The sequence below is a fragment of the Malaclemys terrapin genome, chromosome 3 (assembly GCF_027887155.1).
Source record: "Malaclemys terrapin pileata isolate rMalTer1 chromosome 3, rMalTer1.hap1, whole genome shotgun sequence".
Taxonomy (NCBI): Eukaryota; Metazoa; Chordata; order Testudines; family Emydidae; genus Malaclemys; species Malaclemys terrapin.
In genome coordinates, this window is record NC_071507.1 from 41,002,965 (window position 1) to 41,022,073 (window position 19,109).

At 57.1% G+C, this 19,109-nt stretch overlaps 1 protein-coding gene and 1 non-coding gene across 4 annotated transcripts; both read right to left on the reverse strand.

The window, feature by feature from the left end:
* Positions 1-733: 733 nt before the first annotated feature.
* LOC128835169 (U2 spliceosomal RNA) lies at positions 734-926 on the reverse strand. Its single transcript, XR_008444597.1, has one exon. It is a non-coding gene; the product is annotated as a U2 spliceosomal RNA (small nuclear RNA).
* Positions 927-4,877: 3,951 nt separating this feature from the next.
* On the reverse strand, positions 4,878-19,040 carry LOC128833525 (uncharacterized). Of its 3 annotated transcripts, none has more exons than XM_054021475.1 (2): positions 18,952-19,040; positions 4,878-6,309 (listed from the first exon to the last, which is right to left on the reverse strand). In XM_054021475.1, exon 2 carries the CDS (start codon positions 6,253-6,255, stop codon positions 5,491-5,493), a length of 765 nt encoding a protein of 254 aa, XP_053877450.1. In that variant the 5' UTR covers positions 6,256-6,309; positions 18,952-19,040; the 3' UTR covers positions 4,878-5,490. The 3 variants fall into 3 exon arrangements, with proteins under 3 accessions (XP_053877450.1, XP_053877448.1, XP_053877449.1); XM_054021473.1 differs by lacking the exon at positions 18,952-19,040 and adding an exon at positions 14,464-15,343; XM_054021474.1 differs by lacking the exon at positions 18,952-19,040 and adding an exon at positions 14,406-15,343.
* Positions 19,041-19,109: the final 69 nt, after the last annotated feature.

Consider the following 19,109-nt stretch of genomic DNA (forward strand, 5'->3'; position numbering starts at 1 on the left):
GAATTGGTAATGTGTATATATAGTAAATAAAGTAGTTCTAGACATCATTCCTGACATCGGGTCTTGTACTCAAACTCTATTATCCAACAAATTATTGTGCCATTTGGGTGAGAGAGAGAGAGAGAGATGAAAACCATTTAAATGGTGCTTCTCCTTTTCCCTATAATTGTTATGACCTGGGTGAAACCTTCCTATGGGTTGAGTTAAAATCTCATTCAGACTGATGTGTGAACACACCCTTCTCTCAAGATAGTTGTAAGAAACACTTAAGGGGCAACTCCTAAAACAAAGTCCAGAGTCTTCCCAGAAACTAGCACCAGGTGGGTGGAGGGACTTCAGGTTTCCAAGTGGCTTAAAGGTAAGTGACTTTTGGGCTTACCTTTAAAGACTGGGTGGTTTTGAGATGTTGGACAAGTCATTTTGGCCAGGTTCTCCAAGTATCATTATCCCCATTTTACAGATAGGAAAATTGAGTGACAAAGAGGCAAAGGCTCAGATCCTCATTTAGACATTTAGAATTAGGTCCCTAAATATCTTAGTTATTTGTTACTCAGTTTCCCTATCTGTAACTTGGAGATAATGATACTGATGTCCTTTGTAAAGCACTTTGAGATCTACTGATAAAAAGTACTATGTATCAGAGGGGTAGCCGTGTTAGTCTGGATCTGTAAAAGCAACAAAGAGTCCTGTGGCATCTTATAGACTAACAGACGTATTGGAGCATGAGCTTTCGTGGGTGAATACCCACTTCGTCGGATGCCAGGTCAATACATAGGGTGGACAGAGCAAGCTCCTATTCCATCCCCGTTTCAAAAATCAATTTAATATACAGTCCTCAAATTAAGGACATATCAAATATTAAACTGATAAGAACAGATAGTAGATAATGTTTTCACCCCTCAGCTCACAGAGAGCTGAGAAGCGAGTACTATGTAAGAGATAGGTATTATTTATTAATTTTCAATTTGAAATTTATTCTTGTAGACAGTGTTGTTGTAGTTGTGTCTGTCCCAAAATATTAGAGAGACAAGGGCCTTGGCTACACTGGCAATTCACAGCGCTGCACTTGCTGCGCTCAGGGGTGTGAAAAAACAACCCCGAGTGCAGCGAGTTCAGCGCTGTAAAGCACCAGTGTAATCAGCGCCTGCAGCGCTGCACGCTCACTCGCAGTGCTGCAAGCTATTCCCCTCAGAGAAGTAGAGTACTTGCAGCACTGCGAGAGAGCTCTCGCAGCGCTGGTGGCGCGACTACACTCGCGAGTGTAGCCAAGGCCAAGGTGTTGGTCAGAGAGATAAGCTTTCAAGCTTACACAGAACTCTTCTTCAGGTCTGTGAAAAGCAATGTCTAAGCTCAAAAGCTCTGTCTCTCTCACCAACAAAAGATAATATCTCAGCCATTGCGTCTAATTTGATATACAGTCATTGGGGGAAAAAAGACTTAAATAGTTTCAAGTGTCCTGGTCCTGCACTCCACCTTAGGAAGTTTATGATTTTACAACTAAACATTCCACTTTAAAAAAAAAAAAGTTTCCTTTCCTCTAGTGTGTGTGAAAGGCCCCCACAAAGAGGAAACAGACAGCTAATACTGCAAGGAGTTCCATGTCAATAGGCCCTTTGCACTGACTGCCCCATTATGCCTGGGTCTGCCCACACCACCCAGAGTTCTTGACAGGATCAGGACACATGTGAGGTTGCAGGGGAAAAGGAACCTGACTATACTGCAAGTGCTGTCAGATGCACAAAGGAAACAAGATGGAAAAAAATTCTTCTAATCTTTCAGTTTCAGTAATCTTAGGTATTGCTTCTTGTAACTGTAGAAAAAATGAGGCATAAGAGTGATTAAGACAACGTACCTTGAACAATTTGAACTAGAGTGCATAATAATCCAAGAATCTCAAAGAGATTTACAAACATTAATAAAGTAGGGTAAGAAATAATGATCTGGATTATCGGACACGTTAGTACTACTAATTTGCATATGCCTAGCATCATTCACCAGAAAATGTTAAAGTACTTTACAAACTTTAAGTAGTTTTACATCCTTGTTAAGTATTATTGTACCCATGTTATAGTTTAGTGACTTGAGACATAAAAAAGTGTAAGGTCAGGCTATGCCAAAAAGGTGTTAATGGCTGCCATCAAGAGAGTCTTTGATTCAAAGACAGTCGTAGACCCAAGTGGTGGTGAGAATACTAACTGAAATGAGCAATTAATCTCCTTTATGTAGTAGAGACAGCTACAAAAACTGGAGGAACCACCCAAGGCAGGTGACAAGTCAGACCCAAGCCCTATGGACTGAGAGCGTTTCCCTGATTGCAAAGGCAGGGGCTAGGATATTGGATTTGAACCTGCATGCTGGAGCAACAAAGCCAGAAGACAAGTTCTGAGGCCTGGTATACACTACGAGTTTAGGTCGACTTTAGCAGCATTAAATCGAATTAAGCCTGGACACGTTCACATGACGAAGCCCTTTCTTTCGACTTAAGGGGCCCTTTAAACCGGTTTCTTTACTCCACCTCCGATGAGGGGATTAGCGATAAAATCGGCCTTAGCGGGTCAGAATTGGGGTAGTGTGGACGGAATTCGACATTATTGGCCTCCGGGAGCTATCCCACAGTGCTTCATTGTGACCGCTCTGGACAGCACTCTCAACTCAGATGCACTGACCAGGTAGACAGGAAAAGCCCCGTGAACTTTTGAATTTCATTTCCTGTTTGCCCAGTGTGGAGAGCACAGGTGACCACGCAGAGCTCATCAGCACAGGTAACCGTGATGGAGTCCCAGGATCGCAAAAGAGCTCCAGCATGGACCGAACGGGAGGTACGGGATCTACTCGCCATATGGGGAGATGAATCAGTGCTAGCTGAACTCCGTAGCAGTAAATGAAATGGCAAAATATTAGAAAAGGTCTCCAAGGCCATGAAGGACAGAGGCCATAACAGGGACGCACAGCAGTGCCGCGTGAAAATTAAGGAGCTACGGCAAGCCTACCACAAAGCCAGAGAGGCAAACGGAAGGTCCAGGGCAGAGCCGCAAACATGCCGCTTCTACGCGGAGCTGCATGCCATGCTAGGGGGTGCAGCCACCACTACCCCAACCGTGTGCTATGACTCCGTCACTGGAGAAACACACAGGGAAGAGGGTTCAGGGTTCGAGGAAGAGGAGGATAAAAATAGCTCACAGCAGCAAGGAAGCGGAGAAACCGGTTTCCCCAACAGCCAGGATATGTTTTTCACCCTGGACCTGGAACCAGTAACCCCCGAACTCACCCAAGGCGTGCTCCCAGACCCTGAGAGCACACAAGGGACCTCTGGTGAGTGTACCTTTGTAAATATTACACATGGTTTAAAAGCAAGCGTGTTTAATGATTAATGATTAATTTGCCCTGGCAATTGCGGCCAGTACAGCTACTGGAAAAGTCTGTTAACGTGTATGGGGATGGAGCGGAAATCCTCCAGGGACATCTCCAGAAAGCTCTCCTTCATGTACTCCCAAAGCCTTTGCAAAAGGTTTCTGGGGAGGGCTGCCTTATCCCGTCCGCCATGGTAGGACACTTTACCACGCCAGGCCAGTAGCACGTAGTCTGGAATCATTGCATAACAAAACATGGCAGCGCATGGCAGCGTATGCAGACAACATCCATTCCTTATCTCTCTTTGTTATCCTCAGGAGAGTGATATCATTCACGGTCACCTGGTTGAAATGGGGCGATTTTATTAAGGGGACATTCAGAGGTGCCCGTTCCTGCTCAGCTGAACAGAAATGTTCCCCGCTGTTAGCCACGCGGTGGGGGGGAGGGGTGAAGTGATCATCCCAGAGAATTAGGTGGGGGGGCTGGGGGTTAGTTGGGTTTGTGCTGCATGTTAACCAGGGAACCGCAGCCCCTCCCTTTTACATTGCAAACCCATTTTAAATGGCCAACCCAATGGGTGCTTGGTATGGGAAATGAGGGTGCTACTGTTTGAAACCATTCCCACATGTTAAGAAGGTTAAAAAAGCCAAAAGACTGTGGCTTACCATGGCTGCCTGCAAGCCGAAATCTGTTGCCTGGCACTGCGTGAGTGATCTCTTACACCAAACCAGCAGGCCCTCAATATAAGAGGAAAAATGCAACCTTGTAACAAAAGCACATGTGCTGTGTAATGTGAACAGCAAAATTTAACGTGAAAGAGTGTACCCATTGTTCTCTAAAACGTGTCTTTTTTAACCACCTCTCCCTTCTCCTCCACCAGCTGCAAATGTTTCTCCTTCACAGAGGCTAGTGAAGATTAGAAGGAGAAAACGGCGGACTCGGGATGACATGTTCACGGAGCTCCAGATGTCCTCCCACGCTGAAAGAGCACAGCAGAATGCGTGGAGGCAGTCAATGTCAGACTACAGAAAAGCACAGTATGAACGAGAGGAGAGGTGGCGGGCTGAATCGCGGGATGAACAGAGCAAGTGGCGGGCTGAAGATGATAGGTGGCGTCAGCTTGCAGACAGAAGGCAAGAGTCGATGCTCCGGCTGCTAGAGCATCAAACTGATATGCTCCAACGTATGGTTGAGCTGCAGGAGAGGCAGCAGGAGCAGAGACCGCCGCTACAGCCCCTGTGTAACCAACAGCCCTCCTCCCCAAGTTCCATAGCCTCCTCACCCAGACGCCCAAGAACACGGCGGGGGGGCCTCCAGCCACCCAGTCACTCCACCCCAGATGATTGCCCGAGCATCAGAAGGCTGGCCTTCAATAAGAGTTAAAGTTTTAAACTGCAGTGTGTCCTTTTCCTTCCCTCCTCCCCTACCCATCCTGCGATTCCTTGGCAATTATCCCCCTAGTTGTGTGATGAATTAATAAAGAATGCATGAATGTCAAGTAACAATGACTTTATTGCCTCTGCAAGCGGTGCTCGAAGGGGGAGGGGAGGGTGGGATGGTTGGTTTACAGGGAAGTAGAGTGAACCGGGTGGGGGGTGGGGCGGAGGATTCATCAAGGAGAAACAAACAGAATTTTCACACTGTAGCCTGGCCAGTCACAAAACTCGTTTTCAAAGCTTCTCTGATGCGCACCGCGCCCTGCTGTGCTCTTCTAACCGCCCTGGTGTCTGGCTGCGCGTAATCAGCGGCCAGGCGATGTGCCTCAACCTCCCACCCCGCCATAAATGTCTCCCCCTTACTCTCACAGATATTGTGGAGCGCACAGCAAGCAGCAATAACAATGGGGATATTCTTTTAGCTGAGGTCTGAGCGAGTCAGTAAGCTGCGCCAGCGCGCTTTTAAACGTCCAAATGCACATTCCACCACCATTCGGCACTTGCTTAGCCTGTAATTGAACAGGTCCTGACTCCTGTCCAGGCTGCCTGTGTACGCTTCATGAGCCATGGCATTAAGGGGTAGGCTGGGTCCCCCAGGATAACGATAGGCATTTCAACATCCCCAATGGTTATTTTCTGGTCCGGGAAGGAAGTCCCTTCCTCCAGCTTTCGAAACAGACCAGAGTGCCTGAAGATGTGAGCATCATGTACCTTTCCCGGCCATCCCATTGATGTTGGTGAAACGTCCCTTGTGATCCACCAGGGCTTGCAGCAGCATTGAAAAGTACCCCTTGTGGTTTATGTACTCGGTGGCTTGATGCTCCGGTGCCAAGATAGGGATATGGGTTCCGTCTATCGCCCCACCACAGTTTGGGAATCCCATTGCAGCAAAGCCATCCACTATGGCCTGCACGTTTCCCAGAGTCACTACCCTTGATATCACCAGGTCTTTCATTGCCCTGGCAACTTGGATCACAGCAGCCCCCACAGTAGATTTGCCCACTCCAAATTGATTCCCGACTGACTGGTAGCTGTCTGGAGTTGCAAGCTTCCACAGGGCTATCGCCACTCGCTTCTCAACTGTGAGGGCTGCTCTCATCCTGGTATTCTGGCGCTTCAGGGCAGGGGAAAGCAAGTCACAAAGTTCCATGAAAGTGCCCTTACGCATGCGAAAGTTTCGCAGCCACTGGGAATCGTTCCACACCTGCAGCACGATGCGGTCCCACCAGTCTGTGCTTGTTTCCCGGGCCCAGAATTGGCATTCCACGGCATGAACCTGCCCCAGTAACACCATGATTTGCACATTGCTGGGGCCTGTGCCTTGTGAGAGGTCTATGTCCATGTCAATTTCCTCATCACTCTCGTCGCCGCGCTGCAATCGCCTCCTCGGCTGGTCCGGGTTTTGCTTTGGCATGTCCTGGTTCTGCATATACTCCAGGACAATGCGCGTGGTGTTCATAGTGCTCATAATTGCCGCGGTGATCTGAGCGGGCTCCAGGATCCCAGTGCTATGGCGTCTGGTCTGAAAAAAGGCGAGAAACTAGTATCTGACGGAGGGAGGGAAGGAGGGAGGGAGGGGCGAGTGACGACATGGCGTACAGGTACAGGGAATTAAAATCAACAAAGGTGGCTGTGCATCAGGGAGAAACACAAACAACTGTCACACAGAATGTCCCCCCCCCAAAGATTGAACTCAAAACCCTGGGTTTAGCAGGCCGTTCATTTCACGGAGGGAGGTGGAAGCAAATGAATACAAAACAAATCTATTTTTTACATCGTAAGCTGGCAGACGACGGTGCAGCATGACTGATAGCCCTCGGCATCTTCTGGGTGCTTGGCAGAAAATTCTGGGCGCTTGGCAGAAAATAGCATATTACGACTGATAGCCATCATCGTCAAGACAGTTCGATAGGACTGAGCATGTCTGCCCAGGTGCCCATGATTGACAGCCACTGCAGTACGATGACAATGGATACCAGTCGTAATATACCATCTTCTACCAAAAGGCAAGGGGCTGCTGTTGTGTGCAATGCAGCCCCACGTCTGCCAGCCCGTCTGCCAGCAACCAGATCGCCGATGAAGGCTACCAGTCATACTGCACCTTCTACTGCCAAAAGGCAATTAGCTGCTGCTGTGTAGCAATGCAGTACCACGTCTGCCGGCACCCAGAGGACATATGGTGACGGTGAGCTGACCTGAACTGAGCAGGCTCCATGCGTGGCGTGGTATATTGTCTGTACAGGTAACCCAGGTAAAAAGGCGCCAATCGATTGTCTGCCGTTGCTCTGACAGAGGGGGAGGTGCCTGACGACATGTACCCAGAACCCCCCGCGACACTGTTTTGCATCATTCAGGCATTGGGATCTCAACCCAGAATTCCAATGGGTGGCGGAGACTGCGGGAACTGTGGGATAGTGTAGTGAGGCCGTATTGGCAAACCGGGAAGTGGGCGGGCTTAGCCGCCCACTACTAAAAGCCCCTCCCCCAGCCTAGCGGGAGGGACCACTGAACCCAGTACCAAATGATTACGTGGGACAACCAATAAAAAAACAGGGAGCAAGGTGACGGTCAAAGGTTCAAAATCAGGGAACCAAATGGGGACACCGAGCAGAGAACCCCGGACAGCGCCCACTGCTCCTCGAAGGTGGCAAGGGAGCCAGCGGACGCTGCCCAGTGAAACTCCGCACGGAGACGTGAAACCAAAGAGGTGTGAAAGTAGGCCCCACAGTCGCAAAGCACCCCCTCGTCCAACATCTTCTCCCTGGTATTATAGATGGTAAGTTTGGCCAGGGCCAGGAAGAGGTTGACGAGGAGGTCTCGCGACTTAGTGGGGCCACGGACAGGGTGTGCATAAATAAACAAGTGCGGGGAAAAATGTAGCCAGAATCTCAACAAGAGGTTCTGGAGAAGCCGGAAAAGGGGCTGCAGCCTGGCGCACTCAAGGTAAACGTGCGCCAGGGTCTCCCTAATGCCACAAAATGGGCAGGCCTCAGGAATAGGGGTGAACCGCGCCAAGTACACGCCCGTGCTCACGGCCCCATGAAGGAGCCGCCAACCAATGTCCCCGGCGGGCCTTGGAACTAAGGTGGAATAAAGGCTGGCCCACCGGGGCTCCTCACCCTCCACAGGTAACAGATAGTCCCTCCACTTGGTGTCGGGGCGGAACACGAGGGTGAGGTGATGCAACGTGTGAAGCACGAGCGCGTACAGATAGTCCCTAGGCGCGGTTCGAAACTGGACCGGCTGCAAAGCGCGCAGCCGGCTCGGGTTATGGGAGCGGGAGAGCCGGGGGGGCTCATGGAACAGGGGCCCGAGAAAAAGGTCCGGAGGGCCCGGGGTGAGGGGTGGGCGGGGAACACCCTCCCGCAGGGCCCGCCACAGGAAGCTGAGAGCAGGAGGTGACAATGCAGCGCCCACCTCCTGGAGTACACGCAGAGGGGTCACGAGGGTGGAGAGCCCCATGCGCCGACCAAGCGCGCGGGGATCCACCCAGTCCCCTCTGGTGTAGTCCAGGAGGTCTCCGACCCTGGTGGTTTCCGCCAGGACCAATCTCCGGCTCACCGAGGGCGACTCCGCCACCTGCACACGAAGATCGGGATTGTGCAGCAGGGGCTCCGCGAGGAGATCCGCGCCCTCGGTGGCCACAATGGACCTGGTCGCCGAGAAAAGCTTCCAGGTCCGGAGAAGGTCCTGGTAGAAGACCGGCAGCTCCGAGAGGTCTCGCGGAAGACCTCTCGGATGAAGAAAAAGGAGCTGCCGGTCGTATCGGAGCCCTCGGAGGCGGCGGAGGAAGGCGTGCGCTAACGTGCTCCATGCCGGACTACCTTCACCATAAAGGAGCCTCTGCAGGGCCTGGAGGCGGAAGACATGGACCTTGCTACGAAGGCAGACCAGGCCCTGTCCCCCCTCCTCCAGGGGAAGACTCAGAACCCCCGCAGAGACCCAGTGCAGTCCAGGCCAGAAGAACTCCAGGGCTATCCTCTGGAGCCTGGCCAGGAGTCCCGGGGTCGGGCTCAGGGTGTTGAGCCGGTGCCAGAGCATGGACAGGACAAGCTGGTTCAGCACCAGCGCCCTCCCCCGCAGGGAGAGACACCGGAGCAGTCCCGTCCATCTCCGCAACCGCTCACGCACCCTGGCCTCCAAATCTAGCCAGTTCTCCGGCGGAGAGGGATGCGTGGCGGAAAGATAAACGCCCAGATAGAGCAGCGGGCCCGCGCTCCACCGAATGGCTTGAAGCGCGGGTGGGAGGGAGCCCGCCTGCCAACCGTCCCCGACCACCAGGCCAGAGCTCTTGGCCCAGTTGACCCGGGCGGAGGAGGCGGTCGAATAAACGGCCTGGCAGGCCTCCACCCGCACCAGATCCTCAGGGTCCTGGACCACGAGGAGCACGTCGTCGGCGTACGCCGACAGGACCAGCCGCAGCTCCGGCTCCCGGAGCACCAACCCTGCTAACCTCCGGCGGAGGAGGCAGAGGAAGGGCTCGATCGCCAGAGCGTACAGCTGGCCCGAGAGGGGGCACCCCTGCCGTACTCCCCGCCCAAAGCTGACCGGCTCGGTCAGGGTCCAGTTGAGCCTGACCAGACACTCCGCCTCAGCGTACAGCACCTGGAGAAAGCCCACAAACTGGGGCCCGAAGCCGAATGCCCGCAGAGTGCCCAGGAGGTACCCGTGGTCCATCCTGTCGAACGCCTTCTCCTGGTCCAGAGACAGGAGGGCGAACGACAGACCATCCCTACGCCCCAGCTCTAATAGGTCCCGGACCAAGTACAGGTTGTTAAAGATGCTCCGGCCCGGGACGGCGCAGGTCTGGTCGGGGTGGACCACATCCGCCAGCACGAACCCCAGCCGCAGCGAGATGGCCTTCGCTACGACCTTATAGTCCGTGCTGAGGAGCGAGATGGGACGCCAGTTTCGTAAATCGCGGAGGTCCCCCTTCTTCGGCAACAGGGCGAGCACTGCTCGCCTGCACGAGAGAGGGAGGACCCCGCTCTGCAAGGACTCGGCCCAGACGGTGACGAGGTCTGGGCCGAGGACGTCCCAGAACACGCGGTAAAACTCCACGGTCAGCCCGTCCATGCCTGGAGATTTGTTAGTGGGCATGAGCCGGAGGGCCGCCGAGAACTCAGCCAGAGAAAGAGGCAGCTCCAGCCGGTCTCGGCCGCCCGCGCTGACCGTCGGGAGCTCGGTCCAGAGCACCCTGCAGGCCTCAGCGTCGGTCGGATCTGGGGAGAAAAGAGCGGCGTAGAAGGCCCTGGCCCTGCCACGCATCTCCTCCGGATCCGTGAGGGGGGCGCCGTCCTCCGCCAGGAGGCAGGTGACATGCTGTTTGGCCCCCCTCCGTTTCTCCAGAGCGTAGAAGAAGCGGGAGCCGCGATCCATCTCCCGAAGGAGACGGATGCGGGATCGAACAAACGCGCCCCGGGCCCGGTGGTCTTCCAGGGCCCGGAGCTCCTCCCGCTTCTCCCGGTACGCCGCGCGGAGGGGTGGATCCTCGGGGCCGGAGGCCAGACGCCTCTCCAGCTCCAAAACCTCCCGCTCCAACTGCCCTAACAACGCATCCCGCCGCCGGCTGGCGCCCCGGGTGTAGTTCCGGCAGAAGAGCCGCGCGCGGACCTTCCCCACATCCCACCACCGCCGCGCCGAGGGAAAGGCGCGTCGCTGCCCCCGCCAGGCCAGCCAGAACTCCCGGAAGGATGCCACGAAGCCCACGTCCTCCAGCAAACTATTATTAAAATGCCAATAGGCCGGCCCCGGCCGCTCGGAACTGAGAGAGGCCGTCACGGTCACCAGGTGGTGATCTGAGAACGGGGCCGGCCGGACGCTGGAGGCATGGGCCCGCGCCAGATGAAAACGGGACAAATAAATGCGGTCCAACCGGGAGTGGCGCGACCGGTCGTCCTCCACCCGGACATAGGTGAAGGTGGTGTCGTCGTCCGGGTGGTGGTCGCGCCAGACGTCCACCAGGGAGTGATGGTCTACGATCTCCCTGAGGACGCCCGCGGCTGCCTGGGAAGACTCAGGCCCGGAGCGGTCCCGGTCCTCGAGGGTGGTGTTAAAGTCCCCGCCCAGGACCAGGCACTCGCGAGAATCCAGAGTGCCGAGGAAGGCCGCCGCCCGCTGATAGAAAGGCACGCGTTCCGAGCCCGTGGTCGGGGCATAGACGTTGACCAAGTTCAGAACCAGCCCCTCCACACGGGCCCGGACGTGCAGCAGGCGGCCTGGCACGACCTCGGCGACCCCCAGCACCTCAGGCCGCAGCCCCGGGGAGAACAGGGTGGCCACTCCAGCCGAATGGGCGCTGAGGTGGCTAAAATAAACCCCGTCTCCCCACTCCAGCCGCCAGCTAGCCTCGACGGCCGGAGCCGTGTGGGTCTCCTGCAGGAAAATCACAGAGTACCCCCCCTCCCGAAGGAAGGAGAGCACCTGGCTCCTGCGGAAACCCACCCTACAGCCCCTGGTGTTCAACGACGCAAAGGTGGTAGCTGTCATACGGAGGGCTGGGGCAGATCCTCACGGGCGGAGGGATCATCGGCCCCCAGCGGGCCCCGCAAGATCCCGGTTTCGACTCCGAAGGTCAAAAGGGAGTCGCGGAATCTGCGGGCCCGCCGATAGGCCGCGATGTCCCGCCGACCGGACCCCCGCCCCTCCCCCAAAAGCGCCTTCACGGCCCGGAGGACGAGATGGAAGTCCCCCCAGCGCTGAAGGGCGAGCTGCACCTTACCCTGGGAACCACGGGAATCCGATAGAAAGAGGCTCAGCTCATCCCGCAGCGCGGAGGGGGAGGCAGCGGCCAAGCCGCCGCCATCCTCCGGCGGGGCCCCTGAAGGGTCCTCGCGGCCCACGGTGACGGACAAACAAGGGGCCGAGCTCCGGCGCTGCTGCGCTGGGCAGCCCGTCCCCATCCCCGGCAAAGGAGAGAGCGGCTGAGGGAACAACGCAGCCCCAACAATGGCAGGAAGGGGAGACACGAAAACCGCCCCCTGAGGGTTGTCTGCAGGCAACGGAGATGCGACAACCCCGGGGGCGGCAGTAACACCAGAGGTGGCAAAAGGAGACACCTCGGGGACAGGATCTGGGGCAAGGGCGGGAGTAGGGGCGGGGCTCGAGACGGGAACAGGGACTTGGGCAGGAGAGGGGACAGGATCAGGGACGGGAACGGGAACGGGCTCCCCATCTCCCGCTGCCAAGCCGCTAGACTGCGGCTCCCCTCGGCCAAGGTCAGCATCCGAGGGGACGGAGGCAGCAGGGGCAGGGGAAGCCTCAGGGGCAGGAACGATGGAAGGGGCAGGATCGGGGATAGGAACCGGCCGCTCAGCAACGGCCGTCGCCCCGAGGGGCTCGGCGGCCGTGCACGAGATGGTAGTCGCGGCTGGGCTGGCGGGTAGGGCTAAGGGTTCTCCCAGGACTAAGTCGGGAGCGGCAGAGTGGGGCGAGGAACCGGGAGCAGGAGAAGGGGGCGGGACTAAGCCAGCACCCGGATCGGGGCCCGCTGGCAGAGGGTCGTCCTCCCCTTGGGTAACCGGGGTCAGACCCAGGGCCTCGATCTCATCGAAAATGGAGGCGAAAGCGGTCCCCTCGGCCCCGGCGACCTCCCCGCCAGTCACGGAGACAAAGGCCGCCCCGGCATCGGCGGCGGCGGCGGGGGGCACGGATGGAGCAAGGGCCGGGAGAACCGCTACGGAAGCCTCCTCAGGTGTGGGCTCAACAAAGGGGACAGAAGTTTCCCCAGCCACTGCCACGGCATCCACGGTCTCCATGGCCGGCACCTCCTGCTGGGCACCGTCCGGGGGCGCGGAAACAGAACTAACAACGTCGGCCCCCCGCGGCATCTTTCGGGGGGCCTGCTCTCCCTCCTCATCAGAGGGGAGGGAGAGAGCCCGCGACCTGCGGGCACCGCGCTTCCCCCGGACGGTCACCCAGCCCCCCGAGGTGGAAGAGGAGGTGGAGGGCCGGTCAGCAGGGGCAGGGCCAGAGGGCAAGGGCGATGGCTCCGGGGCTCGGGGCGGCAGGGTCGGAGGGACAGCAGGGGCGAGGGAAACCTCCCCCTGGGGCGGGCCCTTCCCCGTGGCCGGCGGAAGCCGCCCCGCCCTCTCCTCCACATGCCCCGCCGATCCAGGGTCGGCGACGGCAAGGCCCGCCCGCCCGGCCGTCTCCGCGGCCAGAGCGGGAACCGCGGCAGAAGGAGGAGGGGCGGCGGCAGCAGCAGTGTCCGAACCGCCAGGGTTGCCGGCGATGACAGGGCCGGCACCCTCCCGGGCCCCGGGGGTCTCGGACGCCCCTCCAGGCCGGGCCAGGGGACAGTCCCTCCGGACATGCCCCGGCGCCCGGCAGAGGAAGCACCGGGCCTCCCCCGTCGAATAGTGGACCCGATAATGGACCCCCCGATAGGGCACCAGGAAGGACCCCTCGAGCGCCACTCCGGCACCCGCCGCCGGTGGCAGCTGAAGCTGGACCTGCCGGCGGAAAGACAGGATGTGCCGGAGGGCAGGGTCCTTACAGCCCAATGAGAGAGAGCTCAGAATGGAAATGGGCTTCCCCAGGGTGGAGAGGGCCGGCAACAGGGCGGCGTTGGGGAGGTAGGGCGGGACGGAGGTCAAGAGCACCCGTACGCCCAGGTCCTCCAGGGGTTCCAAGGGCACAAACACGCCTCCCACCGCCAGGCCTCGTTCCACCGCCTCCTGCGCAGCGGCCACCGACGCCAGGAAGAACACGGCCTTCCCGTACATCTTGGAGGCCGCCACGATGGCCGTAGGCCCCACCACCCTCGCCAAGGCCCGCACATAGGTCTCAATGTGGGGCGAGGCAGGCACCAAATGGCAACGGACGCCATGCCTCCTAGTCAGCGAGGGGAAGGGGCCGTGGTCACCAGGGACAGGCCCAAAGGCGGCGGTCGGGGTGGACGACGGGGCGGCACGCAAAGAGGCGGCGGCCACCTGGGCGTATGCTCTGGGGGCCGGAGGTGGAGCGCCACCAGAGCTGGTGGAAGGGACGGCAGGAGAGGGAGGGGCCGCGGCCGGTGTTGGGGCCGCAGCGGGGACCGTAGCCCTGCCCGCAGGAGGTCTGGCTCCACGGGCGGGGCCCTTGCCCTTCTTCCTCCCTTGGCCCTTCCTGCCGGTGGAGGGGGCAGCCGTGGCAGCGGCGGTATCCGGGACAGGGCCAGCCGAGGGGCCGGCCACTGGGGTGGGCGGGGACGACGGGGCAGGGGCAGGGGCAGGGGCAGGGGCAGGGGCAGAGTCCCCCGCCATCACAACCTGCAGCCGCTCCTCCCCTCTAGGCAAAAGACAACACAAAGGGGGGGGGTGAACAGTGCAAAAGGGGAGGGGGCAACAAAACGGGGGCACAAGCGCGCGCGGGGGGGGCGAAGGGGGGGGTGCACCGGAGCAGCGGCTCAGAAACAGAATGGAATGTCCAGCCAGCTGCAGCCCAAGGACAAGGAGGGGTAGGAGGAAAAACTCCAGCCAGCCGCAGCCCAAGGACAGGGCCGGGAACACAGCCAGCAGGCTAGGAACCGAGGGGGGGGGGAATGGGCACCAAACAAAATAAACCGAAGGGGCTCAAAAGGAGGGGGGTAGGGTAGGGCCAACTAATACAAAGGGGGCTACAGGGAGGGGACCCCACCAGCGAAACGTAGTTGGGGGGCAGGAGAAGTCCAGGGCGAAGGAAAAGGTGCACCCACAGCGTTCGCGAAGCGCAGGCTCCGCCGTTCACTGCTGCAAGTAAACAGTCCCGGACGATGGAAATGGCGGGGGGAGCAAACAGCCCTGCCGAGGGGCGAAAAGCAGGTCCAGGTGGCACGCGGGGCGGTGGAGGGGTTGTCGGCAGCTGTCGGCGGTGGGGGTGGTGGTAGAGGGGGAGTAGATGAACGAAGGGGGGGGGCACCGCACCCCCCCCGCACCCCCTTCAACAGTCCGCTACGGGGGACGGGACAGCAGGATCCCAAGTCGACCTCGGAGCTTCCTGGCAAGCGACGGCTTCCAGTCCGAGGAATTACAAACGAGAGGCTCAGTACCGTCCACACTCCTAACGCGACTGGGGGCACCACCACCCCAGGAGCAAAGATGGCAAAGTCACTCAAAACACAGTCCTCAAACAACCCCCTCCACAATCTCCCGAACCAGGGACGCAGTCTCTTCGCACTCCGCGACGGAGGCAGCGGCTCCCACACAGGAACAGCAGCAGCAGCGAGCGGCAGTCAGCCGGCCGGGCAACCGGCCAGGCAGGCAAGCAAGCAGGCGGGTGGGCCCCCAGATGGTATCGGTGTTGGCGTTGGGGGGCCGATGCTTCTCCCTCCGGAGGCGAGGGCGAGGGGGGGGGCAGGCCGGCAAGGCCCCCCCCTCCGCACTCCTCACTCACGCACGCAGCAGCAGCAGCGGCAGCAAAAGCAGCAACAGCAGCAGCAGAAAGGGGCCAGGGAGGACGGAGGGAGAAGGGAGCACAGAAAACTCCAGCCGGCTCCCGACGGCCCCTGAGGGAGAGGAGCCTGAATTGGCACCCAAGTGGGCGGAGCCACCGCCACCTGTTCCCGCCCCCCGGAAGTCAAGGGGCGGGACAGGAAGTATAAGAGCCAGGCCCCAGCCCTCAGTTAGAGCCCAGCAGCTGGAGAGGCCAGACGTGCCGGTGCGAGCTCCGGCGAGACCAAGGCTTCCCAGAGCCAGGTACCCGGACACGGACGGACCGAGCTGCCCCAGAGCCAGATACCCGGACACCGACCGACCGGACCTCCCCAGAGCCAGGTACCCCGACGCGGATTGGCCAAGCCTTCCCCAAGCAAGGTACCCCGAGGTAGACTGGCCACCCTTGCCCCGAGCACGGTACCCCGAGGAGGGGCCCGAGCGCCCCCCTGACCGGAGGAGCAACCCGACCCGGACGACCCTCTGCGAAGTGAGGAACCCATGGTGTGGGACCCCGTTGCCGAGCCCAGCGGGGAGCAGGTACAAATGGAGGAGGAAATGGAAATCAGCCCGGGGGTAGCTGACCCCAGTCTAGCTACAACAGAGAGCGAACCCATGTTGGTGTGTTGCGGTCAGGACCCCACCAACACAGCGGCAGACTGACTGCCGCTCTTAGGGCCCCGGGCTGGGACACAGTGGAGTGGGTGGGCCTGTGTCCCCCCTGCCACCCCACTTAACGGGTGGCAGTCTCCCCCTCCAGCCAGCGCTCTGGCACCGCCACTGAGCTATTGCTTGCTGCCCTGAACGAGTGCTTGTTGCCCCACCCTGACTGAGGGTCTGGGGCGTCCCGAGTTTGTCCATGCTCAGCTCCTGATACCCAGACCTGAACCCGAACCCCTGAACTATTGTTTGTTGCCCCGCCCTGACTGAGGGCCTGGGCCTACTAACTTTGTCTGGGCTCAGCCTGAAGGAAGGTCCTGAGCCCCTGGACTATTGTGTGCTGCCCCGCCCTGACTGAGGACCGGGCCTGAACCCCTGACTTTACTGCTCAGCCTGAAGGAAGGTTCTGAGCCCCCTGGACTATTGTGTGCTGCCCCGCCCTGATTGAGGGCCGGGCCTGAACCCCTGACTTTACTGCTCAGCCTGAAGGAAGGTTCTGAGCCCCCTGGACTATTGTGTGCTGCCCCGCCCTGAATAAGGGCCTGGGACGTCCTGAGTTTGTCAGGGCTCAGCTCCGGATCCACGGAGCTGAGCGCCCGAACTATTGTTTATTGCCCCGCCCTGAGCTAGCGCGGGGGCTTGACTGACTTTGTAATCCCCAGCTCCGGCAGTGAGGACCGGAGCCCGGGCCTGAGTTACTGCCGGACCCTGACGGAGAGCAGGAGCTCATTGCAGAGGCCGTGTACCTTTGGCCTAGTCCCTGCCAGAGGGGCGGAACCCTGAGACCGATCCAGGCCGTGTAGTGAGGCGGCCTGGCCCCCGACGGCCCCTGAGAGGGCCCGACCCCCGCACCGGACGTTTACAGATAGCTACCCACAGTGCAATGCTCCGGAAGTCGACGCTAGCCTCGGTACTGTGGACGCGGTCCGCCGACTTAATGCACTTAGAGCATTTTATGTGTGGACATACACAATCGGCTGTATACAACCGATTTCTATAAAACCGGCTTCTATAAATTCGACCTAATTTCGTAGTGTAGACATTTCTACACTACATGGTTAGGTTGATGTAAACTGACTTGTGTCAACCTAGCTGTGCAAGTGTCTTCACTTAAATTTGACTCCCGCAGACATAAGTGCCTCTCTATGCTGATTTAGGGCTTGTCTACACTTACATTTTATAGCGCTCTAACTTGCTGGCTCAGGGGTGTGAAAACCCTGAGTGCAGCAAGTCTGAGCGCTTTAAAGCGCTAGTGTAGACAAACTCCGAGCGCTGGGAGCTGTGCTCCCAGTGCTTGGAGCTAATCCCCTCGTGGAGGTGGATTACCAGGAGTGCTGAGCGAGCTTTCTCCCAGTGCTCAAACGCGACCACACTCGCACTTCAAAGCGCTGCTGCAAGTGCTTTGAAATTTCCATTGTAGCCATGCCCTTAGTAACACCACCTCTCCGAGCAGAGTAGAGTCATGCTTACATTGACTTTTACTGGCTTTCAGGAGCTGTCCCACAATACAATCAATACAAATACTCCCGGTGAAGATGCACACCACTGACACAAGTAGCTAAGTATGCACACACACAAGCAATTTAATAACATAAGTTAGGTTGACATAATTTTGTAGTGTAGACATGGCCCTTGAGAGGAAACAAATGGAGTTCTTTGACACAGAGCTCACTTGAGTGACACATCTGGGGATTTATGAGTAAGGAAACTGCTTGCTGTTGTTTATTTTTACTGTGTTCCGGGAAACTGGACTTTGTTAAAAATATTCCTAATATTACTGATTTCTCATCCCAATAGAAACAAACAGGCCATAGGCCCTGAATTACTTCGCAATTATTTTTCTGTTTATATTATCAAAAAGAAGATTATGGGGTGATTTGATTAGAGTATGAGAACCTTAATGGGGAGAAAATATCAGGTGCAAATGGGCTCTTTAACCTAGGGGCTGCTGTGTGCTAGAAAGTTAGGTCTGCTTAACTACATTGGTCAGGACTGTGAAAAATGTCATGCCCTGTGTAGACACTGGTAGGTTAATAGAAGAATTCTGTCGACCTAGCTACTGGCTCTTGGAAAGATGGATTTACTACCATGATGGAAGAACCCCATCGCTGTAGTAAGTGTCTACGCTATAGAGTTACAGTGGCGCAGTTGCAGCAATGCAGCTGTGCCGCTGCAGGGTTTATACAGAAAATTAGGTCAGTTTAACTATGTCACTCGGGGGGTGTAAAAAGTCCACACACTTGAGTTGCATTGTTATGCTGACCTAAGTCCCTGTGTAGGCCATGCTAGATTGATGGAAGAAATCTTCTTGGCTGGGTGCCAAGGGGGGCCCCCCCCAAAATGAAGCTGCGGACAGGGCCCCACTAACTCTAAATCCACCACTGGAGAAAGACATAACAAGAACCAATGGCTGGAAGTTAAAGCCAGACAAATTAAAATTAGAAATAAGGCATTAATTTTTAAAAGTAAGGGTGATTAACCATTGGAACAACAAATTTCTAAGGGATGTGGTGGATTCTCCATTCCTTAAAGTCTGGATGCCTTTCTGGAAGATATGCTTTTGTCAAACAAGTTATTAGGCTCAATACTGGATTGAAGTCTATGGCCCGTGTTATACAGAAGGTCAGACTAGATGATCTAATGGCCCTTCTGACCTTAAGAGTTTTGAACGTTGGTTAACTGCATGTAGGCAGAAAGATTGAAGTCTACACTTCAGCCCACCCCTTGCACAGTCGTAGCTGCTCAGCTGAACCATGCCTCCACCCCCCACCCCCCCAGGGCTGGCATCACCGCTGGCCCCCCTGCACATTCCTCTGCACTCCAGAAGGGGTGTATGCCCCACTTTTGTTGTTGTTGTTGCAAAAGTGGGCATTTGGCCTGTATTGCTCTTGTATATGCAACCAGAGAATCTATATAATGGTGTGAGGTGAGGATAAGAAGTAACCCTTCTAACACAGAAATCATAAATGCCGACGCTGGGGACCTGATTCTGTTCCAATCCGAATCAATGGGAGTAGTTTTGTCACTGTCACTCTTTTCACTGGAAGCAGGACCTAGAACCATCAGAATCAGCAGTTTCTTCCCTTTTCAGATGTTTTCCTACAGCAACTCACCTGCCATCTCTCAAGAGCCTAGAGAGAGAGAGTTCACAGGGGCTCTGGCAGCTTTAAATCTACCGACACACTGCAAAATCCTTCATAACAGTGCAGTGTGAAACCTGTGCCCAGTGACCAACCCCCTCCCCCCACCAAGAGAATGCGGTGCGTGCGGA

Bases quoted from the DNA above. Each gene is read 5' to 3' on its own strand.
- LOC128833525 (XM_054021475.1), bottom strand. From the start codon at position 6,255: ATGAGCACTATGAACACCACGCGCATTGTCCTGGAGTATATGCAGAAC.